The 24,046-nt window shown below is 50.2% G+C and overlaps 1 protein-coding gene across 1 annotated transcript in view; it reads right to left on the bottom strand.

The window, feature by feature from the left end:
* The window catches only part of COL27A1 (collagen type XXVII alpha 1 chain), a gene marked incomplete at its 5' end in the record, with an annotated part of 141,950 nt that overhangs the window by 37,576 nt on the left and 80,328 nt on the right, over positions 1-24,046 (bottom strand). The window contains 12 exons of the mRNA XM_084219907.1: positions 89-142; positions 749-802; positions 2,383-2,436; positions 4,581-4,634; positions 5,353-5,406; positions 5,619-5,663; positions 5,781-5,825; positions 6,172-6,225; positions 13,474-13,527; positions 16,632-16,685; positions 17,448-17,501; positions 20,238-20,291. Of these exons, the coding sequence (XP_084076033.1) occupies positions 89-142; positions 749-802; positions 2,383-2,436; positions 4,581-4,634; positions 5,353-5,406; positions 5,619-5,663; positions 5,781-5,825; positions 6,172-6,225; positions 13,474-13,527; positions 16,632-16,685; positions 17,448-17,501; positions 20,238-20,291 (630 nt within the window). The remainder of the gene's footprint in view (positions 1-88; positions 143-748; positions 803-2,382; positions 2,437-4,580; positions 4,635-5,352; positions 5,407-5,618; positions 5,664-5,780; positions 5,826-6,171; positions 6,226-13,473; positions 13,528-16,631; positions 16,686-17,447; positions 17,502-20,237; positions 20,292-24,046) is intronic.

Genomic DNA, 24,046 nt, shown 5'->3' with positions numbered 1-24,046 from the left:
CCCCTCAGCCTCACCCTGGCTCTGGGAATCACAGGGAGCTGAGTGCACAGAGGTGTTTGAGAGCTGAACTCTGTGGAGTGAGGCTTACCTTGATCCCATCGGGCCCCAGCTGCCCGCTGTCCCCTTCCAGCCCGGGCTCTCCCTGCGGACAGAACACCAGAAGGCTGTGCCTAAATGTGCTTTTCCCAGCCAGCCTGCAGTGATGGGAAACACTAACACACGTCCTCTCTCCCACCCTAGTGCTGAACAAGCAGCAGGAGCAGGAGTTCAGCCTCCTGCTCCATCCTGAGCCACGCTTTCTCCTCCACGGACCCGCTGTGGGAAGCCCTCCTTCCCTGTGGGAAAAGGAGCTCAGGCTGAATCCATGGAACCTGGGCCTTCCTCGTCCTGCTCCAACAACTGAGCTCAGTCCTGGGAAGGGACAGAGCCCCTGCCAGCCTCAATCCCTGCATTCATCCCCCTGCCGTGCCCGCACAGTGTGCGCAGTGTTCCCCGCCCAGCCGCCTCTGCCCCGGCGCGCACGGCACAGCCCCGGCACACAGGAGGGGTCTGTTCCCCCGTGCTCCCACACTGCCCCTTTCACACTCACTGGGGGGCTCAGAGGCACTGGGGGGCTCGGGCTGATGGGCTCTGTGGGGAAGGGGCTTCCCCCACCCGCAGAAGGAGCAGGGTCAGCCTGTCCAGGCTGCGGGACAGCAAGGACAGAACCTCCAGGGAATGGTGAGGCACAGAAGGTGGCCATACTCACCCTTTGGCCAACGAGACCTTGCTCTCCAGGGATTCCTAGCTGGCCAGGATCACCCTAAAAGGGAGGAAGCACAGACAGGGACACAAGCTGTTTACTGACACTGAGGGAGCGGGGAGTGCTTCCCACTGCACTCCTGATTTTGCCTCTTTCTTTTCTTCTCCCACACAAACACCTTCAGCTGAGTTTGCAAAGGGGGTTCAAAGAAGGACACATCTCACAGGCTCTGTTGCAGTGATGCAAAGATGGACAGGACAGGGGTCCCAGAGTGTCTGAGCTGCCTGAAGCTGCAGATCCAGAGGGCATTCTTGGCATGGCCCCTCACAGACAAACAGCAGGGTGGGTGCAATGTGCTGTGGTGGCAGAGTGAGCGAGAAAAAACCCCAACAGCTCTTTTAGACCCAGTTCCAGAAGACCCTGAATCTTTGATAGCAGTTAAATGAGTGAACAGAAGGAGCTGGCAAACAGATGGATCTTGCCAACGTGGCACTGGGGGTGGGATGGCCATAGGGCAGCTCTCTCCCGTGTGTGCCCATCCAAGCAACCTGTCTGCATGGGAGAGAGCTCAGGAAATGCAGAGCATTCAGGGGAGTGTTTGAGATATCCACAAACCATAAATTCCATAACCAAAATATCCATAAATTCAAGGGAAAAAGGTTTGAGATCTCCACAAACCCCCAGCAAACTGCTCTGCACAGACCAGTCTTGGTCCAGCTCCTTCCAGCTTGGAGAGGGAGCAGGACAGGACTCTCACTGCACAGCTGCCCAGCCAGGCCAGCAGGTCAGGGGGTGTCTGTGCAAATCATCATGTCCTGCTCCAAGGAGGGCCAGCCAGGAGCACTGGAGCTGAAACACTCCTGCAGTGTCAGGGTGCCAAAGGCACGGTAGCTCCAGTGAAGTGTCAGAAGATTTGCCAAGGAAAACATGGCAAAGGATGGGGTGGGGGGTGAGAGGGAAGAGCAGCACAGAGGAAATTGCATTTAATCCCCACATAGAGTTTGTTCAAAAGCTCTGCTCACAAGAGCAAATGTTCAGACCAAGTGGGTTAGGATGAAATAAAACCCCCTCTGAGCTGCCCAGCATTGGGATTTTACTCAAACAAAGAGATGGCTTTCATGTGGACAAGAAGGTGCATTCATGGTCTGCAGCAGGGCACCCTTCCCCCTTAACCATCAGAGGAGTTCAGTCCCCAGAGAGCTGAGCCTTGGAAAATGTGGCAGGACCTTGTCTGAGGGTATTTTTAAGTCTGAAACCTTCCTAAGACCCTTCTGGTTTTGAATTAGAAGCTGCCTGGGTCTCTGGGTCTCAAGGACTCCTCTCTCTATTGAGATTTTGGATCTGCAAAGAGCTGATTTCATTTCCAAGGCCCATCACAGCTCTTGAGGCACAAGATCCCTGGGATGGGGCTTCTCCCCAGCACTGACAGCCTCTCCCTCAGGATGGGGGCTCAGGAATTTGTAAAAATGGCTAAAATTTAACCCAGCTTTAGGTTTTTTTAAACTTTATCTTTTATTGAATGCACTATCTGCTTTGGCTGCTGGAGGGCAAACCTGCAAGGTCACTCAGTTCTTCAGGAACACAAATTGCCATTTATCTCCCCAGCCTGACAGACAAACTGCACTCAGGGCTTTTCTTACCTTCATGCCAGGTTCACCTGCGAGACCAGGTTGTCCCATTGAGCCTGGCGGTCCCTGGGAACAAAAAAACCCCAACAAGACGATGAAAAAACCTATTGTAACAAAGCAGAAAGCGAGATCAAAGACATAACTCCTTTAGCAGAGCTCTCCTGGGACAGCCAAGCCCTGGTTGCAATGCAATTACCTCCCTGGAGCTGGCCCTGGGTCCACAGCATCAAAGAGGCCCCTGGTGCCTGGGAGGGCTCTGCTCAGCTCTCACACCTCCCCTTCCCCAGCCTCTCTGCCAAGCACCTTTCTCTGCTCCCTGCAATCCCTCTGCTCTCTGAGGCTGGCAACCCCAGCAGGGAGCAGCGCTGGAGCCAGCTGGGATGGAAGGGAAAAGGTCCAGAATTGGACTGGGAAGCTCTTTGCAAGGGTCCAGCAGGCTGGGCTGGTCCAGGGGGTAGCAGAATGTTTGGCTGTGCTCTTGCTCTCGCTCCCTGCAGCCTTGCTCTCCATTTCCACCTGTGTGAGCACATCCTCTGCTGCCCCATACCTTCCAGCTGAGCCATGGTGCTGCCAGCTAAAGGGAGCCGAGGGCAGCAAGGTGACACTGAGCCCTCCAGCACAAATTTTGGCCAGATTAGCCTTGACATCCATCAGCCAGCTGTCTCTGCCTGTAGAGGGCCAGCAAATATTCAAAGGCCAACACCCAGGCTCAGACCAGAAATCCACAGCCCAGGCTGGACTGGCTGAGACAAAGTTTGTCCCTCCTGTGTGAGCACAGACTCTGGTAGAGGGGTTTGGCATCCCACAAGGAGCCAAAAACAAGTGCTTGACATGGAAAAAGATAGGAATTAAGATAGAAAGATGGAAAATGTGAGAATGACCTTGCAAACTGTTCTCACTCAGTCCAGCTCCGTGTGCAGCCCCTGACAGTGGGGTCACAGTCATTCACTATCTTTAGTCCCAAGATTTATTGGGAGCTTTCATCTTTGTACATTTGCTCCTACCTCTGAGAAGCGTGGGGAATGAGAGTCTGTAAAACCAGCCCAAAGATGGGACAGTAAAGCTTCTCTTTAAAGGATTTGAGTGGTTTATTTACTTATGATATTTGCATTCCAGACAACAATCTCCCTTCTCTTTACAGTTGGGAATAAAGGAAAAAAGAGCACACAGTCAAGGGAGCTACCCAGGGAATAAAGCCAATTCCTGGCTTGCTGAAGTGGATTCAGGCAGAGGAGGGAGCAGGGTGTGCGCTGGGTTTGTGAACAAACGCTCGTGTCACGCAATGAGAAAACTCAAGCTCCAATGAAAGCAAAAATCCTGCTTTGGTTTCTCCAGAGGTGCCAGTGCAGAGAAAGGCTCCTGGAAGAGTTACAGATTTGAATGAAGGTCTGTACTTTCTTGGTTGGCAGCATGCAAAGTGGCTCAGCAGCAGCTTTCCAGCTGCCCAGTGTGGTTTACCATGCTGAGAGCTCACTCCATCCAGTCCAGCAGCCATGAGAATGGAAACTTTCATGACTCACACACTTTGCATAGACTGCATTCAAAGCCACCTCCACGTCTGTGCTACAGCTCAGGACCTACAGGAAGGAGCTGTGCAAGGGGCACTGGCACACAGGACAGAAAGAGCCAAGACTGTATTATTTTAAGAGGACTGAAATAAAACCAAAAATGCAGAGGAGTTGGGGGAAACCATGGAGGCATCCCCTGCACTCCTTTGGGGCAGTGTTTGGCAGCTGCTGGTTGGTTTTGGTGTGTTTGTGTCACTGCTTCATGGCAACCAGAGCCCAGCAGCACCGTCAGCAGCAAAGGCGTCTCTGAGCTTCCTGCTGGGGCTGCCTTGGCCATCTGGGCAAACCTCTGTGTGTCAGCAGCAGCACCAGGGAGAGGGAAAGGCTGGTACTCAGCCTGAATTGTGCTTGTATTGGCTCCCTGACTGGGTGCAATAAGTTGGTCCCTGCCGTGGTCACCTTTGAAATGTATCTTCCCTTGAGAAGATGGGTCTGCACTTCCAGCAGCTGGGTGTCTGTGGCCTGTGGTGGAGAGGGTGCTCCAATTCCTGATTTTCACTGTTTGTTTTGGAAGCTGAGTGTCAGATTGCAGGGAAATCCTTCCTGCTCCTTCCACGCTGCAAGGTGTGGAGGGTCACTCCTCCCTCAGTCCTGCACTCCTGATGGAAGGGGAAAGCAAACAGCAGCAAAGCTCAGACCTACCTTATGCCCCATTTCTCCCAAAGGCCCGGGTGGCCCCTGTGGTCCTTGGGGACCCTGCAAAATAGAGACACAAGGCTCTTTTCACACAACTGTTTTCATTTCTGAAGGGCCATCACTTCCATGGTCTGTAAGATAAACTCCAGTTCCTTCCCACATCTCAGAGGGGTTCTCACTGTGCAAGATTTGGCCAGTGGGATGGAGAGGCCAGCAGTGGGTGTGCTGAGGCACCTTAACAGGCAAAGAGCTCAGAACACCTTCCTCTTCCTGGCTCCATCTGAAACAGCTGCAGTGGCCAATCTGCAAGTGTCTGGTTCACTCTGTCCCTCCACAGTCCAGCACTGCTGGCCCTCCTCGAGGTCTGTCTCTCCCCAGTGACTCCCCCAAAGCTGTGGGCTCAGTTCTGACACCATTAGCCTCCCTCCTGCTCCTGCTTCCACTCCACCTACATCCATCTCCTCCTTACATCTGACCCTGTCCCAGACCCAACCTTGCTCTTCTTTCCTACCTTCCCTTCCAAAATCCACCCCAGGCTGTATCCTACACTCTCCCTGGTAGATCCATGCCTCCCTTTGGCTTTCCAGGGGTCTGACCTTGTCTTTCCTTCTGGCTCCTAGGACTCTAGCCAAGTCTCTCCCATCTCTGACCACGCTGGAGTTGGCAAGGACAGAGAAGCTGGGAATGGGATAAGTGGTAGGAAGAGACAGACAGAGAAAGAAATGAAGTGTCTGTGTGCAAGGAAAGACAGATGGAGAGAGAGTGATAAGGCACTTGCCGGGTCTCCTGGAGCCCCTTTTGCTCCTGGAGGTCCAGAAGGTCCTTGGATGCCCTAGAAAAATTAAAAACACCAGGGTCAGCTCCAACCCAGCAGCAATCCTTCACATTCCTCAGCAGAAATTGCACCTCCAAAGTGCTCCAGTGACAGGAGGGAAGAGGTGGCCCTGCATGTGGGAGATGGGGTCCAGATTCTTCCACCTGGACCAGAACTCAAAACTTAAGGACTTGAGGTTTTGAAAGGAAGCAGAAGGGATGGACACTTACTGGGAAGCCACGTGCTCCAGTCTCTCCAGTCTCCCCCATCTTGCCCTGTGAACACACAGTTACAGCATTTATCAGCTGGGGATGTGCTGACACACCTGTGGTGCTCTGAGGACACGTGGCTGTCCCCAGGGCTGGCAGCTGTGGCTCTGACAGAGGACATACCTGCAGCCCATCTGGGCCCGCCCTGCCTGGCTCCCCTGCTCGGCCCTGCAGAACAAAAAGACAAAGACAAATCCAGCAGGAGCACAAGCCTGTTGGTGATGCTCTTCTGCCCCAGCCCATCTGCTCTTGCATTTTTATGCATCAAATTTCCCCTCCAGTTCCCTGCAGCTTTTGAGAGGCCAAATACCTGGGACAATGCCCCAAGGAACACCCAACCAGCTGGGAATGTGATACCAATGCTGGATAGATTTTACTCTGGTTGCAAGACAGACTCATCCCTGCTGGTTGATCCTCATGGAGCAATTGAACATCCCTGTTCCTGGAGGAGGATGTGACCTTGGTCCTGCCCAGAGCATTTCACAGCAGAGCTGAGAGCAGCCTTGGCACTCACCTTGACACCTCGCGCCCCTGGCTCGCCCACGGGGCCATCAGGCCCTCTGGCACCCTAGAAGGAGGCAAAAGAGAGGCAAAAATAAGGACACAGAGGATATGGCTCACTGGAAAATCCAGCTGTCACTTTAGCCTTGGCCACCAGGACAGCCCATGAGATCAATCTTGGCTTAGCCAACTCATACCTGCTTGGGTCGAGCACAGCAGCTCAGAGCCCAGGACTAAAAGGATTCTTTCTGTGTTGTGTTGCCTCATTTCTCACTGTTACCAGCACACAGCACTTTTTATTCCTGTTAAACCAACTACCAACCACTAACCCAAGCCAGAGGAGAAAAGCAGGCCAGGAACAGCCTTATTTTCAGACAATGGTTACATGACAACAGTTTTGCAGTGCACAGACAAACTTGCTGCTCCAGCCTCATTGATAGCAAACCTTTTCCTTCCTGGAAACCTTGCTTTTCCAACACCTTTGCCCTTAACCCTTGCCACACCACACTGTCACATGGTCACAGTGGTGGTATAGAGGTGCACAGCCCCACTGTGCAGTACCTTCACATTGGGTGTGAAAATTCCTCCCAAACTCCTCCCAAAGAAAAAGGTGTATTTGCTGGCAGCTGAACTCCAAGCCCTCAGCTACAGCTGAGTGATATTTAAAGATCTGGCTGCTGTTAAGGAGCAGCCAGGTGCTTGTGGATATGGAATTAGGGAGGGTCTGGTGCCATGCCATGCCTCTGCTCCTGGTGTGTGAGTGTGAGGTGGGCACAGGGGCCTCAGGAGGTGTGTGGGACACACACCCTGCTGCAAATGAGCAGGTGTGAGGAGCTAAAATTAAACAAACAGTTCATGGTACAGTTTGGGCACCACTGTGGAAGGGGCATCCTTGCTCTTTTAGAGGATTCCAAGTGAGGAGAGCCCTGGAAAGAGGGTAAGGCTATGATCAGAGAATCACAGAAAAAATGGTTTGGGTTGAAAGGGACTCTAAAGACCATCTATCTTTCAAGGGAAGCTGAGCACACAACCCTCTGCTCCATTTGACCCCCAGAGACCAGTGTGCCACATGGACAGAGAATAAAAAGCCACAGTGAAAGAAAATAAAAGAGTTTAAAAAGGGCATATGAAGAGACTCTATTAACAGACATCATGTTCATAATCAGTTCACCAGCTCAGCTAGGACTCTAAGGCACTACTGCAGTATAAATAATAAATAAAAGCACAGAGCAGTGCTAGAACGTAGTGGTAAGAGGAATTCTGAGAGCTGGCCAATGCAGAAAGGGAAAACAGGAGCCAATGTGCTTAATCGGGATGCAAACCCAGTGCCAAAAGTAATAACAGGGCTAGGGAGCCAGTGTGTTAGAAAAGCAACTCCAGGATGACAGGCAAAGAGAGAGACTCACAAAGGAAAGCAGTGTACAGCAGAAATGTATAGGAACCCCAGCCAAATTATTACAGCAGACAAACATTGTCAATATAAAATAATGCAAAAACTCCTACTGAGCTTGGCAAAGCCCTGTGCTGCTCAGAGGAGCAGGGACTGAAAAACCAAGAGCCTGTACTGCACTGCCAGTATGGCACAGCTCTGAAGAATGCTCAGCCTGGCCTCCAGGACAGACAGACAGAGACAGACAGACAGAGGGCTGTGCCCCAGATGGGATCCCCACAACCAAAGGGGTGTTTCACAGCTGGGGCTGTGCTGCACAAATGCCACAGCACCTCTCACCAGCCCAACACCCCAAGTGCTGTGGCTCATGCTGGCCCCTAGATCAGAGAGCAGCGAAGACCAGAAGTTTCATTAATCCACGTCCCTGTAAACCTCAAAGCACAATGACAAAGACCAGAAGGTCACTTAAAAGCTGGGCTCCTGACAGCTGGAGCCAGACAGCCCAGTTACTCTGGGGTGGTGGAAGAGCAGGGCCTGGAGGCATCTTGGGGGCTGCCTGGGGTGGCTGGGACACCCAGCAAACACCCAGACCTGCCCTGGGAAGGGAGGTGGCAGCACGGGTATGGTGTTGGCACTCTGGCAAAGCACCCTCAACAGCCAAATGCTCATCCTCCCTGGGAAGCACACTGTTCCCCTTTCCTTTGAGCAGCCACTCGGGTATTTTGTGCAATTACATCTTAACTGTCTCAGAGGATGTGGTGAGCTGCTTGTGGAGCAGGGGGAGGATGTGCAGAGGGCAGGGATTCCTTAGCTCAGGCCTGGAAGAGGGAACAGGGATCAGAAGCAAGTGGGACATGGAAATTGCAGCGATGACCCAGGTTAGAGTTGGGAAGGAAACTGGAATGAGCCTGGGCCCTCCAGACCCATCTTCTGGAGCCTGTCCTGCCCTGCCCAGCCCCTTTGCCAGTGCAGGGGCTGCTCTGAGCCTGGTGGAGGCTGTTGGGTGCCCTCAGGGATGGCTGTGGCTCTCACCAGGGCTGGCTGGCTGGGGAGGTGTTCACAGTATCCCCATCTCTTTCAGCAGAGCCCTGTCACCAGCATGGCAGGATCTGCCAGGGCAATCTCACTCCACAGCTGTCACCTGCCTAATGCCATCATGGCACATCCCACTGACATCTGACCTGACACTCTATTCTCAAATGCATGTGGCAAGCTCCATCTCCTTCAGCCTCCTGGGCTGAAACCTGGGATGAAGGCTTCCCCTAATCCACCCTGACAGGAAAAGCTACATTTAGTCAATTAGTTAAATTTTTAAAACTCTCTTTTACTGACACCACTGGTTAGAGATGAGTGAGTGAGGTCCTGGCAGCTCTCCAGGGAGCATCCCAAAGCCAAGAGCCTCAAGGCTCCTGAAAGGACCTCAAGGTGCTTCCCCCTGCATCCTGGCCCTGCAGGCAGGGCTGAGCACAGCCCCTGGGCTCCCCTGGGACCCTCAGTGCAGGCCAGGACAGCATTCCAGCATTTCCCTGTGCTGAGCCACACCAAGCAGCACTCTCAGAAACCCCAGGCTAAACAAGGGGATCCCACAGTGGCTGGAGGTGACAGCTCACAAAGGCAGGCAGGGGAACCCAGCTCCAGGCTTTGCCAGTCCAGGTGAGGCAACAGGGATATATCCTGCTGCTGAAGCAGAACTGTGTGCTCAGCAAGGTGTTTCTGCAGAGCAGGGCTGCATTTCCTGCTGTTAAACACCTACTCAGAGCTCAGACTGACAGTGACCAGCCTCTCAGCAGCAGCATGAAGCAGCAGGCAGTAGCTCCTTTCCAGAAACCCAAAGCTCCTTCCTTACCCAGTTATCCAAATATTGATATTTTGCTATCACAGCCTGGCCAAACAAAAAAGCAAGCAGATGCCTTGAGTGAAATCAAAGGGAGACATCCCTGGCCATGGATCTGGAAAGAGCTTTTCCTCAAACACTTCTCAGTCAACCAGAAAGATCCCTGGAAGCAGAACAATACCCTCTACTTCTCCATGAACAACAACTCAGCTGGGCTTGGAAAGGCAAATATTTTCAGGTTTGCTTAGATAACACCACTTTACAAATGCCTGGCATTTATAAATTCCTGCAGTTGGTGATGCTGGAAGTCATTGGGTCTGTGTGGCAGAGGCAGCAATTCCTTCCCTCTGGCAAGGAGCAGCAAAGGGACTGGAGTGCAGGTGTGCTCCCCTTATCTTGGATTTACAGGAGTGGGTGAAGGAAGGGCACAGTGGAAAAGAGAAATGTGCTTTGGGATTTGGAAAGCTCCCCTGTATCACCTGAGCCAGAGCCCAGCAGTGAGAGGATAAAATTCTAGAAATATTGGCAGGCACCTTGGCCAGGAGAACAGGGCAAGGAAAGGCACTTTACAGCAGGATTTCAGGTGCAGCTTTATAATGTGGCTACAAAATCATGGCTCTGGTTGATATTCAGCCTTTCATAGAGACTCCCAGTATGTCTGATGACATTATCCTTAGGACCCCACACATTTTCCTGCTGTGAGGAGCAGATTCAGAGAAATCTGCTTTAGGATTGAAGTGACACAAGGCGAGGGGCTTGCTGGACCAACTGCCTCCAAATTGAAACCTTGATTTGGTTAAATTACTAGGTTTAAGCATGTACATAGCTGTCACTAGCTGGATGTTAAGCACATGTCCAAGTGCTACACTGAGTGCAGATGAAGGGAAATGAGCCTGGGCTCACATGTCCAAGTTTCTTCTCCTTAGGGAAGACTAGAAAGGAAATAACATTTGAGGATGAATGCTCAGTATCAGTTTGGGGGAATAAACAAAGACTAAAGGAACAATAGCTCTGTCAGGATTAAAAAGAAGGTTACAATTCCTAAAAAGCTTTTCTTTCTACAATATACATATCTTGACACTATAAAAGCTATCACAACATAAATGCAGACCCCAAAAAGTCTCCATTGTTCTTTACAATCAAAACAATATTTGCTATTTATGTTTCTTTCAAAAGCAGATTAACTTTAATGAAGCATCCACAAACGGAGCTCATGGAATCCACAAACATCTGGCAGGGGCTGCATTCATGTTTCCACTCTGAATTGAATTACATCCCTTCTGTAAGCTGGGATAGACAGAGGGTAATGGCTGAAATCACAGCTGGGGGATCATTTCCCCATCCTGAGTAAAGCAAGAGCTGGAATCACAGGAGCAAGTAAGCAGACATAGCATGCTGTGTGCCTGGAATGTCTTCTGAGAGGATGAAGAGAAGGAAAATGTGAATGAGAGAGATTTGAACCAGAAATCCTCCAGGCAGGAGATCTGCTGGTTCTTACAATACTGACTTCCCTACATCAGATCCACTGAAATCTGTAGAATTCCACAGCAAAGCCAAGGTTTGTCCTTCCTGCTGGGGATCTTAGAAGTGCATCTCTGCATGGATGAAATCACTGCAGTGCTCAAACACCACCAGATCTCCAGCACAGCACAGCCCAGCAATGGGACCTGAGAGCAGGAGCACCAGCAGCAGATCCAGAGGCTCAGTCCTTGCTGGCAGAGCTTTGGGCAGACTTTTACTCCTCTCCAAAACTGGTCCTTAGGGCAAGACCAATTCCTTAATGCTCCCTTTTCCCCAGGCACTGCCTCCTTTCTGCCTCAATGCTCTGCACGTCCTGAGGTGACTTTTTGCAGGCACTGCAGCCTGTCAGGGTACAGCCCCTGCTGCATTCCTGCTTGCAGGGCTGGGATGCACTTTGAGGTCTGGCTCCCTCTGTGGAGGCATGTCCAGAGGGAGGGAGTGGCACAGGACCTGCTGGACTGGACACCTGGAGAGGACAGGTAAGGCCAGGCCATGCAGCTGAAGGTCCCTGCTATTTGATGTGTCATTCTGAGGAGGGACAGTGCTGGTGGCAGCTGATGTTCCACAGGATCTCTCTGGAGGGTTTGACACCCTCTGTCTGGATCCAGCTACAGCCAAAGGCAAATCCCTGATGTCCCAGGCAACCTCCTGTCTTGGGAGCTGAATCCAGCTGTCCTTGTGGGCTGAGGACTTGAGGCCAGCATGGATGTAAGAAGCTGAAGAAGGTTTTAGTGAGGGAACCTTGGACAACCCAAGAGCCAGTCACTGCAGCTGCCTGTGCCTGCCTGCTGACAGGAGAAGCTCAGGGACAGGGATGGGGATGGATCCCTGGCTGGCAGCTGGGAGGAGGCAGTCCCTGGACTCCTTCTCTGTCACTGCAAACATTAAAGGCACTGGCAAAAGCACCTGATCCCCTGGGAGGACCCACCTGTGCCAGAGCCCTCACAATCACAGCCTGGATCCATCAGAAAGTGTTTCCTGTTCAGCCCTGTGCTGCAGTTTTACCCTGGGGTATTTTCCACCATCCATTCAGAGCCTGCCATGAAGGAACACCTCCAGTTTCTCATCCAGCATGACCAGGGATGTCCCAGACAGCCCAGCTGATCCCTGCTGGGCAGCACAGGGGAACCACACTGCCCAGAGACCCCTTTGGACCTGGGGAGGGAACTCCATGGGCCTTCCCACCAAGGAGCACAGAGGAATGGGAGCTTTTTCTTAAAAGATGAACCCTGATAAACATCTGCCAAGCTTGGATCTTACTGGCATCCTTCTAGATGTGATCTGAAAGTTTAGAGCAGTCCCAGGGTACGTAACTCCACGGTTCCAAAGCTTCCTAGTTGGTTATTCCATTTTCTTTTGCTGGTCCCAGCTATTTGAAGAAAACATTCACTCTGGCATAGGGAAACACAAAATTGTTGGCTGTCCTGAATCCCTCAAGCAGAAGTTGCAGGAGAAGCAGAGAGTGGGAGTAGGTAAAATGTATAGTTTACTCCAGTGTGTGCCTTTGGAAATGAAACACGGAAACAGATCCTTGGAGGGAGAAATGCAAAATATGTTGTTGTTGGGGCCTTCAGCAGAACTCATGTGTGCTTGCTATTAATACTTTGTAAAGCAGCTGGACAAGGAAAAACAACCCAAAGCAGGGATGCTGCTGCAATAAATATCCCGTTGGAGAAGAAAGATGGAAGAGCTCAGTGGGATAGGGGCTGGATGTCACAGGCAGGAAAACAAGCAGCTTTGGCAGGTCTGGAGGTCACTGTCCTGTCAGCTGTCACCCAGGCAGAGCAGGGAGAGGTGACTCTGAGTGTCTGTGAGCTCTTTGTGGAGGGAAATGTGAACTCCCAGCACTGCCAGGCAGTGGCACCCAGCGTGGGGGGCTCTTGCCAGGCAGGGTGAGGAGTCACCTGTGCTCACAGGATGGTACTGCTGGGGAGTGCACACATCAAATCAGGGTTAGAAAAGTCCTTAGAAAGGCACAGGAGCTGCTTATAATTTGATCCATTGGCAATGCAAGGCACACTTTCCTCACATGCCTGTGGAGCCCTGCTGGGAGGTGTCAGTCCTGTGGGACTGGAGGGGAGCACATGGGTACAACAGCCCATCTCTATTTCTGTCAGACTTGCCTCTTAATTCTATGTCATGACATAACATTTCCTCCTTCATCTGCCTCTGCTTATATCACAACACTTCATATCTCAGCTACTTTTTCGCCCACAGCAACAAAGGCACATTTTCTGGTTTTCCACCTGCAGCTTTCCCCACAATTTCAGACAATTAAATCTTCCTCATCCTCACCAGAAGCATCCATAAACTTTTTTGACATGGCAGGCAGCTGGAAAAGACAGTCTGGAGCACTTCCATGATAACCTCTACTCTGGACACCCCTCTGCCCTTACACATCCTGTGCACCCACTTCCCTGGCAAGATTTGTTCCAAGGACCTTTATGTGCAGCAGAAACGTGTCTGTGGAGCTGCTGCCCGACTTCTGCTCATCTTCCCACCCCAGACCAAACCAGCAGATTGTTTTTCCAGTGTTTGGAAGAGGAGAGGGATGGAAGCTCAGTGCTTACCCTGCGACCTTTCATCCCTCGGACCCCTGGCGCACCCTGGGCTCCTGCTGGACCCTGCAAGGGGAAAAGGACACAAAATCAGGAAGGCAGCAGCTTTGGTAGGACTCTTCATTCCTCTGTGTTCCTCTGCCTCAGCTGCAGACCCTTGACCAGGAAATTGGTTCATTAAACACCTGCTAAAAACGTCGCCATTTTTACTTGCCTATAAATGGCCTTTTTTTTTTTTTTTTAAAGTCACAGATTGTTTTTGGATTTTGTGAACATTTAGGCCAAAGATCCTGGCTGAGGTTTGTATGCTTAATGACCTGCAGGCTGTTATCTGTGTCAGTGGTGTGATGAGAAGAGAAGTTGAACATCCAGAATCCTCTCTGAATCTATTAAAAGCAGCTGTTTCTCAGCATCTGTTCAAAAATAATAATAACCAGGATCTGGTTTTTAGATGTCCAAATACAAAATCAGACACCTCATCTTGGGTATCCAAGTTTGATCTTTTCAGCCAAATACTGACTTTCTTTAAGTAACTGTTGCCCTGTTAATGCTGCATAAATATTGATACTGGCAGATAGATACTAATTTAATGTGGACTGTTGGTGTTGTGGATGATCCTGTTCTTACAATTACAGAAGGATTTCAGGTTTTCTTTTAATCTGGATTTGTACACATATGATTCATTAATGTGCATACAGAAAATGCAGAAAGCCATTTTTTTTCCCCTGCTAGAATATTTATCAGAGTAAAAAAATAAAGGATATACTTATTTAACAGTACTTAGTTCTGTATCACAGCTTTTAAACCTGATATTTAAAGTTAGTGCCTTTCTGCTGTCAGAAAAGAAAACCTCAAAATGACACATTCACTCCTTGCTCTCTCAAACATTCCACATCAAATTTGGCTGTTTACATGTTAATAGCTTTTACCAACTGTCAGCCCTGCAAATTCCACCCCAGATCAGAACAGAACTGGACTGTGATCTTCCTACTGCTCCTACAACTGCCATTTATGAGGATTTTGCTTTTGTGCATGGCATGTAAGTTCAGGACACAAATGCTGAGCTGTTCTCACTCAGGATGGAAAAGTCAGTTGACTGTAACTGTGTTTGTGATCACAGTACATCTCAGTTCTGGTAGTGAGGACAGTGGTGACTGGCACAGGCAGTGGATGTGTCAGAGGCCTGTTTTATAGAGATTTTTATGATAACCATGTGCTGAAATGAAATCCTTAGCTGGTTATTTGGAATCTCCTCTGGAAGTCTCAGCCTATCCCAAACAGCTTATGAAAGTACAAGGACAGAAACATTCATTGTAATGGCAAATGTTGAGGGAATAGCTAGATACCCTGCTGGAATTCCAATGAACTGTTCAGGAGAAAACAAGTGACCTTACATATTCCTATATATACACATTATTTCCAAAACTGTATATAAACAGAAAAGATGCACCATAATGGTGAGGAAGAAGAGGAAAAAGGAATTCACAAGCCTCAGGAAGCTGAAACCAAGGGCAAAGTTTCCTTCCATTGACTTTGCTCCCCATTTCCAGTCATCTTCTGTTGAATTAATCAGCCATCACTGCTGATTAATTCAACTCAAAGATTTTAACAGTTTAGGGCAGACAACAACTGCATGCCTCAGGTCTGGCTTGAAAGGCAAATAAAGGAATGTTTGGTGGAAAAACAGCTGGAGTTAATGAGTGGGGATTTGATATTAGGAGATTATTTGATTTACTGGCTCTGTGGGGAAGTTTGGCTTATTGAATTATGACTTTTTAAAATGCAATTGTGGAGCAAACATTTTGCTTGGACGAAATTGTTATTTGCCTGCAGGAGAAGAGGGAACTGAAGGAAGCAGAAGGACCTGGGGACAGTCTCAGCTCCCAGAGCTTTGCTGAGAGGTTTTGGTATCTCCACCTGCATCTGATGCCTCAGCTCTTTCTCTTGTTATGCCCCAGTGAAGACAGACAAAATTTGGCTTCACTTGAAGGTACATTTGGTGGTGCATGGGCTGGAGCTCTCTGCCACAGCACAGAAACTGCCTCGGCCAGGGGTGCTCACAGGCCTGCAGAAGGAGGGAGCCCAGTGCTCCAGCTGTCCCCAAATAATGTAGCAGCTGACACGATGGGAATTGTTAAAAATGAGACATCCACAGATATGCAGCTGCCTCTATGCTCCTGTCAACAGCAGGTGCTGCCACGAGGGGCCACAGAGCAGCTCAGTGCTGGGGGCTGCGGGTGGCATCGTGCTGCTTTTATTGTCAGCACCTGGCTGGTGCCACACTGCTGCTCTCCAGGCAGAGATGGGTCACCCTGGAGCTGCTTGAGCTCAGATTTTCTCTTTTCCTCACCTCCACTCACTTGTTACTGCACAGTCAGTGCCCAGGCAGCAGCTGCCTGCAGTCAGTGCACCCAGAGCATCCTCGAGCTCCTGGCAGTGGCACAGCTGACCCTGATTTGGAGGCCACACCTCTGGCACTTCCTGGCCATTCCACTGCTGTGATCTTCCTCCCAGTTACCAGCACTGTGGGAATTCACACACTGAGCAAAATCCATTCCCTGCACCCACCCAGGGCTGCCTTTTTGTTGACTCCAGCAGCCCTTGTGCTGCCGGGAGAGCCCGAACTACATCTAAAGAACAGCTGTGGGAAACTGGAGCCAGGCTAAAATCTGCCTCCATGGCCATTGCACGCTCCAGCCACAGCTGCAGTGTGCCAGATGAGCCTGTGCAGATGGAGGGTCTGTCTGGGGGAGCTGCTCTGCTGCTCCTCTCGTGCCAGCAGGGGCTTTGACCACGCAGGACGGTCACGCTGCATGCCATGGTCACTGCGATAAATCACCGTGATAAATCACTGGGATACATCACTATACCACACATCACCACACTGCCAAGCACTCCCAGCCCAGAACACCTTGAACTAGGGAGCTTGTGTCCTGCCAAAAGATTGAGGCTGGATTGTGACTTTTGCATCCCTCCTTAGGAGTACAAAATTTTGAATTAAGCACCGTGGGTTTTTTGTGTCTCTTTCCATGTTGCTCCCACCCACGTCCCCTCCCTCTCCCCATATCTCTTGTTTGTATCAAACTCAAATAAATTAGAATACAGTTGCTGGACTTAGTCCATGCATGCCCAGGATGTGTTGTTAAAAGTTGATGATAGCTTTTACTTACTGTTGGCCCAGGGATCCCAGGAAAACCCACTCCTCCTGGCATGCCAGGGTGGCCCTAAAAGGGAAGGCAGAAGAACATGCCTGCTGTGAATGCCCACAGTCTGCACAGACCTTCTTCCTCCCAGTGGGAAGACAGGAAAAATGGCATTGTTGGCTGCTGGCAAGGTCAGGCAGATCTGATATTTGTCAGGGTAAAATTGCTCAGGGGCAGAAGGAAATGGCCAGGCTGTCACTAGCCCAGCTCCAACCCAGCCAGCGATATCAGCAGCAAGATTTTCTGAACAGCCCAGAAGAGAATGGGCTGAATGAATACAAAAATATATCTTTGGGTCTTGTACTACAGTAGACAGGAAACAAGTGTCAGAGAAGACAAGATCCAGCTGAGGTCTCCACTGTTAAATTCCTAAACGTAGCTCCCTGAAAGGCAGAGCACAGCAAGCACAGTGTGCTGCCCAAGCATTTCCAGTTGCCCTGGTCAGTTTGGACAGATCCTTGTTGGTGGGCACTGTCTGTTCAGGAGCCAGGATGGGTGGGAACAGGCAGTCCTTCAGCTCCTGCTTGTCTGCACTCGACTCAGCAGGTCCTTAGCTGATGGAGCCACAGAACACACCTCAAACCCCAGGGAAGGGAAAACTGCTGGACTCAGCTGCTGGGGAGACACCTCAATATTCACTCAAACGCCCATTCCCACTCCCACAGACAGGGGAATAAATTGCAGCTGTTGCCGTGAAACTAAAAGACAGGAGAAGCTGGGCCCTTGGCTAGGACAGACAGAGAGGTGGCAGCAAGAGTGAGAGAATGCAGACTTACTCCTTACCATCGACCCCTTGACTCCTGGAGGGCCTGGGGGTCCCACTGGGCCACGGTCACCCTGGGAGAGACACGTAGGGAAGAATGATCTAGGGCAATGAAACAACTCAAAAAATCCACAAATTCATGTCTGTGCCATCAGCTTTCTACCAGAGACGCTTCCAGCTTAACTCTCCATCCATCTCAGCAATGGGAGAATTGCAGGAATTAACTAATCCTGCACATCCCAAGAGAGGGGACTTTACTCTTGCCATCAAAGGCACCAAGCTATGAAGGAAACAGGCCCACCACCTTCAATTCCAAACAGTGCTAGGGCTGAACCCAAGGAAATCTCCAGCCCTGCCCATCCAAGGCATGACGTGCCTGTTCTGCAGTGCCACAATCCCTACACCTACTGTGGGATTTGAAGTCTGTTGTCACAAGGCCCTGCTGAGAGCAGGGAATCCAGCTGGAAAAAACCAGAGATACCGCCTGGTGCTTTCAGAGGAGACTGTGTGTGTTTTGGGGGAACTCCCTGTCCTGTGGCTCATACTGAGACCACAGTGCCAGCAACAATGACCTGGAGGTCTGATTTATGAGGGGCTCAGGGCTGGATGACTCCCCAGCCTACCCAAAAGATAGGATCCCTTTTAAAAAAACCAGTTAAAAAACTTAATGTACCAAAACATCACTTATTCATTGCTAAAGTCTTCCTTATCCCCCCAGGCAGACCATCTCACTTTCCATGAACACTTCCTTGACCCAAAGGTGGGAGACAAGAGGGTCAAGCACCACCAGAACCTGCTGATGTGAGGTACAACACAAAGGTGTGGCTTTAGCAGGGGGACATCAGCAGCTCCTTTGGGAGATGGTGGCAATTCCCACACAATTCCCACACAACTGTCTGCAGTCTCCCTGCAGCCCCAGGGGTGCACTGGGAATTAGGTGTGTTAGGTTTGTCTGCTCAGGGGGATGAGGAAGGAGGATTTAGCAAATGCTGCCAATTAGTTTACGCCCAAAATCTGACCTACCTTCCAACAGCAAAAAGTGTAAGGGGAAATATTTTCTGGGCTCTAAGGAGCTTATTAAAAACAAACCCCAGAGTTTGTGTTGTCACCAGTTGGCCCTTGTAAACCAATGTACGGATTTTTTTCTCCCTGAATGGATGGATTTTATTAAGTGTGTATTAACTGTATTGTTCTCTTTGATAATCTTTGGATTCTACTGGCTTCAGTCTTAACTTTTGCAGCTCTCAGGATGGAGATTGCTGACTCAGCTATGTCTAATGAAAGCATATTTCCCACTTCATTTAGCTCACAAGAGCATAGTAAGCTGTAGGATGCTATGCCAACTGGAGGCCTGGTTGAGGTTTTGATTTGATGATAGCTATTTCTGTCATCCCTAAATTTGTCCTGGTAGAGAAGCCTGATGGAAATCCCAGCTGTGCTGAGGATCTCCAAGGGCAGATTTTCAAAGGACAGCCTGGGTTTGCCTTGACACTGATGTAACATCATCACATTACAGAGCTGATCTGGAAGTTGAGGAGACTTCATGTGGTCAAGGCTTTGGCATGGAAGGCACAGGGACAAATGTGAACTTAATGGAATGGAGGAAAAGATCTTCCCACGTCTCCTGCATGGCAAACACCTTATTCTTCATTCAATTCAGGGCTGCAGCTGCCAATGAGACAGCTCACTCAGGCACCAATTTTCTGTGTAACCACCCTGGACACATCACTCTTTATTCCTCTGTTTTCATTCTCTAAAACACTGCCCACATCATGTCACCCTTTTTAGTTCTTGTGAGCCTTGACAGCTTGGACTGAGACTGACTCTGCTACTGCCCACAGGACAGAGAGGCCTTTCCAAAGACTGCTGCGGACAGACAATAAAATGGATCTGCAGCAAACACAGTATAACTGTCACAGAGTCTTTACATCATTACCCAGAGGACAGGGCTTGAAGCAATAAAAGTGAGAAAGAGAGCACTGATGTGTGGAATGCATCGTTTTATGCTCCTCGCTATCTTTACGGCCGCACTGTGAATAATTAAAGCAGCAGTGAAAACCAGCAGCGTGCGAGTGAGATACAATGAGTGACACAGATGATTTGTCTTTGGGAGCTGCCTCTGAATAAAAGTTTACACTCTAATAGAAAACAAATTAACGTCCTTTTACGTTTTTTATGTGAAATAAAGCCCTTTTTATTCGCCTGGAAGAGGTTTGTGTCTGTAGTGTACACAAGAGGGCACCAGCCCTGAGTGTGCCCAGAGCAAGCAGGGGCAGCCAGATGGGATGGTCCTCACCAGGCAAAAAGGGAAATATTTGGACCAGCTCAGATGGGTTGCTGCACTCTTGTACACCTGAGAAATTGCTGAGACATCCTGTTCCATGCAGGCTCAGCCCTGGTTCTGTGTGAATCCCCCCCTCCAGCAACCCAGAGGACACCTCTGCAGAAATCTGTAACCTCAATCCCATGGACTCCTCCCACGACCAGCAACACAGGGCTGATGGATCCCTCATTCCCATAAAAACCAGAGCTGACTGTTAAATACAAACTGCCTGGCACATTATGAATGAGGAAAGTTAATTTTTCAAAGAATATTTGACAGCATCTCCCTGGAGGGCAGCACATGTTAATTCCTGAATGAGAAGTGGATGATTTTGGCCTGGTCCTAGCCTAGCTCAGACACCCTGGACATGCTTCATTCCCAGCTGGGTGTTGCACTCACATCACAACTTAAATCTCCACAACCCTTTTCCCACCCCAGCCTCCCTATCTTGCAAAAATTTCAACAATTTCATTGCAAGCAATCTTACCTTTTCTCCTGCTATTCCAGGCTCCCCCACCGGACCAATGAAACCCATGAGACCCTGAGGAAAGAGAAGAGCACAGCTAATTTTCAGTTCTTATTTGCTGAGAAAGTAAACAGTTCCTTTGGTCCACCTTGCTGGCTGCAATAGCACAGCATCCCTCAGATAATGCTCAGTAATTCCCACTGGCTACCAGAGCGGATGGAGTTGCTCCCGGCCATGGGAATGTCTAACTCCACAGCTGGTTCTGCTTTAGGGGCCAGCTGGAACAGCAGCACGAGGATCTGCAAGAACCACAACACAAAGAGCAGTGGATGAGTGAAGGAAGGAAGGCTGAGTCCATAGTGGGGCTTTGTTCTGTGAGCTTTCCCCACAGCAGCTTCCCCAGGAGCACCTGGGTTGCACAGAGACAGACTTACCAGCATTTTAGCAGCTGGACTGGGTACATTTCTTCTGGGTTAATCCAAGCTGCCTCAGCCCTTTGTGCAGACTAATTTTGCCCTGGATAGTGTCGTGCTGGTGGGATGCCAGTAGGAAATAAAGGTTCCTGCAGCCAGAGAGGCCAGCAGGGCAGTGGATCTCGCACACTACTCAGAAACCATCTTGGAACAAACCTCCAGTCTAAGCTCAGGGTTTAACAATGTTCGGGATAACGAAGAGGCAAACAGAACTGCTTTTAATTAGGAAGATGGAAACAGATGCAATCTCAAGAGAAGATTCCTGAGAATCAAGATAAAACAACCTCCCTACCAGCTCCAGTGGTTTCTGGCTCTGGAGATGCAAGGGACAGTCCCCTCTGCCACTGCAGGCAGACGTCTCCTCTGTGCCATGATGGAAATACCAATTAGCCATGGGATGACAGCTACAAACAGAAACTATCCTGTAGGGGTGCCACCAGCCTTTCTGAAGTGGTCTTTTCTTTGAAATGGCATTTGTGTCAGAAGCTGAGGCAGTCCTGGAGCACAAGATTGTCATCGTGGCCAGGCTGCACTGACCAGACACCCATGGCAAGCAGAGCTGGACTCAGCACAGATTGCCCAGGGCAGGAATCAACTGGAGAGCAGAAAACTCTGCAACATCTGCCTATGCAAGGTTGCCACTGGGTGGCATTGCTGAAGGCTGCTGGATAATTGTCCTTTCAATAAGACACAAGGGCAGGTACACAACTGCATCCAGTTTCTGAATCTTCCGATAGCCCAAAGCTACAAAGAAGGCAAATGTTATGGCTGAGAATGGCAAAGCAATGAAATGCAACAGAGAAATGCATTGCTAGGCAAAAATAGACAATAAAGGAAGAAAGAATTCATCTCTTGTTCATTTCCAATTTCTTGGAAAACCACAGAACTCTTTCTCTCTCTCCTGGGAATATGGTCTTTAAGACATTTCTGGTTCCTTAGGCCAGTCCCTGCAGAAGAGGGAACCCTGCCCTGCAGAAAGCGTTGGTCCCATTCAGAACAAGACTGCTTCAAGCTCCCTTCCAAGGGGTGCTGCATGTGCAAGCTCAGGCTTGAAGGCCACTCTTCAGACCCACTGTCCATGGCAGCATCCACCCTAAAAAGCCTCCCAGGAATCTGGGTCCTGAAGCCAGGTGTACTGGTGGTGCTTCTGTGTACTGGTGGTGCTTCTCAGGCTGGCCTGCTGGTGCTTTGCAGAGGGGCTTGCAGGGATCTGAGCACACCAAGAGCCCCCAACACCCTCCTGAGACCTCGCCTTGCTGTCACAGATGTGCTGCTTGCTCTGGCAGCTTGTGCAGAAACCTGCTGGCATGGCCAACACTGGTCCTGCTGCACAGATGGGATGGAAGGGGAGCACAGCCAACATTTCAGCCCAAACCCAGGGAAAATTCTGCTTGTGCTGGTGCACTTGGTACTGCACAGGGGGAGATGTCACTGCTCCCCACGAGAGAGGAGCATCCCATGGTGTGAACGTGAGATGCAGAGCTGGGACCTTGTAGCTTCCAGCACAGTAGCTCTGCAGTGTTTGCAGCCAGCACTGTCTGCTCTGGGCTAAATTAACCAACATTGCTGTGTCTGCAAGCAGACACAAATGGAGATAGATATGTCTATGCCAAATAAATCTCAGTAATTTATCAGGAGTATAAGAAAAAACAGGGGAAGATTGGGTAATGATGTTATTCACTGGCCAAAATAGGATAGACACTAAAGGCAAGGAGATTTAGGTTTTAAGACAGAAAGATTTAGGTTTTAAGAACTAGAAGAGCTGCCAATGGCAAATATTTAATCAAAGCAGACACGAATTGTGGTCATTAAACTAAAATGGCCATGGCACAACATATTCTTCTCAGGTTCCCAGGGTTGAAAAGAGGGCCTGCATCAAACAGGGCTCTGGGCAGTGTGTGTAATGATGCACGTGAAGTCCCAGCAGCAGTGGCTGCCCGGATAAAGGCCCACACTATACAGGAAAGAATGTAAAACATTTATATTAGACAGGAGTTCAGCATGTCGCTCATGATTCAGTCTGCTGTACTCCCCAGCCAAGGGCACGGCTGAAAAGGGATGGAGATTGTTAAAAAGTTGCTGGGGGCTTGTGGAGGGGGGGTGGGCAAGGGAAGGAGGGGGGACTGGTGGGTTGTAATTCCTAACTCCGGTCTCGCTTTCCCCATTTATTGTCCAGCCCTGTCATAATTAAGCCCCCCCTCTTGGCTCCACCAACAGAGAGCAAGTCAGCACTGAAGGCTTGCATAAATCAGAGCCCATTTGAGAGGAAGAAGCAGCCCAGCGTGAGCAGGGTCTCCCAGGGACGGGCCCGCTGGTCGCTCCCAGCGGGAACCGATGGCGGCCTCTCTGTTTGACTGGTTCGCTAGAACTCAAAACAAAACAAACCAGGCACAAAGGGAAGGAACGGGAGGGAGGAAATGTACAATCCTCCCATTCAGATGAAAGAAAGGGAAAGTAAAACAGTAAATATCGTGGTTTATAGACAGGAGGACGCTCTGACCCGCAAAGAACAGCCATGTGGTTTAACCCTCTGTGCACCGGGCTCAGCCCGGCCCTGGTGCTGGGTTGGGTTTCCATCATCCTGGGAGAGAGGGAAGGGAAGGTGGAGATGAGCTGTCGAAGCACCACAGTGCCTGAAAATCCTGACTGAGATGTCTGGAGGTCAGAGACGCTCTGGAGGAGAAGGTGAAGGGCTGGAAAGGAGCGGTGCTAACATGTGGGAAACACCAGTGCAGTTCCTTGCTCTGTTCTTGGTGATCCTCTTGACTTTGGCCAAGACAATCAGGACATCCCCATCTGCAAACCTGACATCACAGCCCCTCTCCTTTGGGAGGGGAAAGGCATGAAGGAGATGGTGCCACTGTGTCGGCGGTGGGGAGAGACGGGGAGACTGATTCAGTGATCAGAATCCATTGTCCTTTGACAAATTATCTTAGAAGACTGATATTGAGACAACATAGCTTAAAGGACAAGAGAAGGGCCTTGGCTGCCCTTCCCAGCACAGAGTGATGGGTACATGGCTGACCCCGACACAGCCCCATGAGTGAGCAGGGCTGTCACTTTTGTCCAGGGGAAGGGACTCAAACAGCTGCTCCTGTTGTGACAGCACCTCCCAATCCCATTGAGGACACAAGGCAATTGAAGCCTCTTTCAGCTGGCACAACTCTTCACTGGGATTTCCTAGTGCCAAGCAGGGTGTCCCTGGGGTGGCAGCACCTTCCTGCCTGCTCCAGGCTGCTGCTTCTCCCACAGGGCTCTCTGACCTTCAATGTGGACATTTTGGTGACAGGAAGGCTGGTGGCTTCCCTGGCCAGGGACCTTGTGTTCCTCTTCATATCCTCCTGACTCCATCTGCAG

The sequence above is a fragment of the Fringilla coelebs genome (genome assembly GCF_963513975.1).
Source record: "Fringilla coelebs genome assembly, chromosome: 21".
NCBI lineage: Eukaryota > Metazoa > Chordata > Aves > Passeriformes > Fringillidae > Fringilla > Fringilla coelebs.
This window is presented reverse-complemented; position numbering and strand designations above follow the sequence as displayed.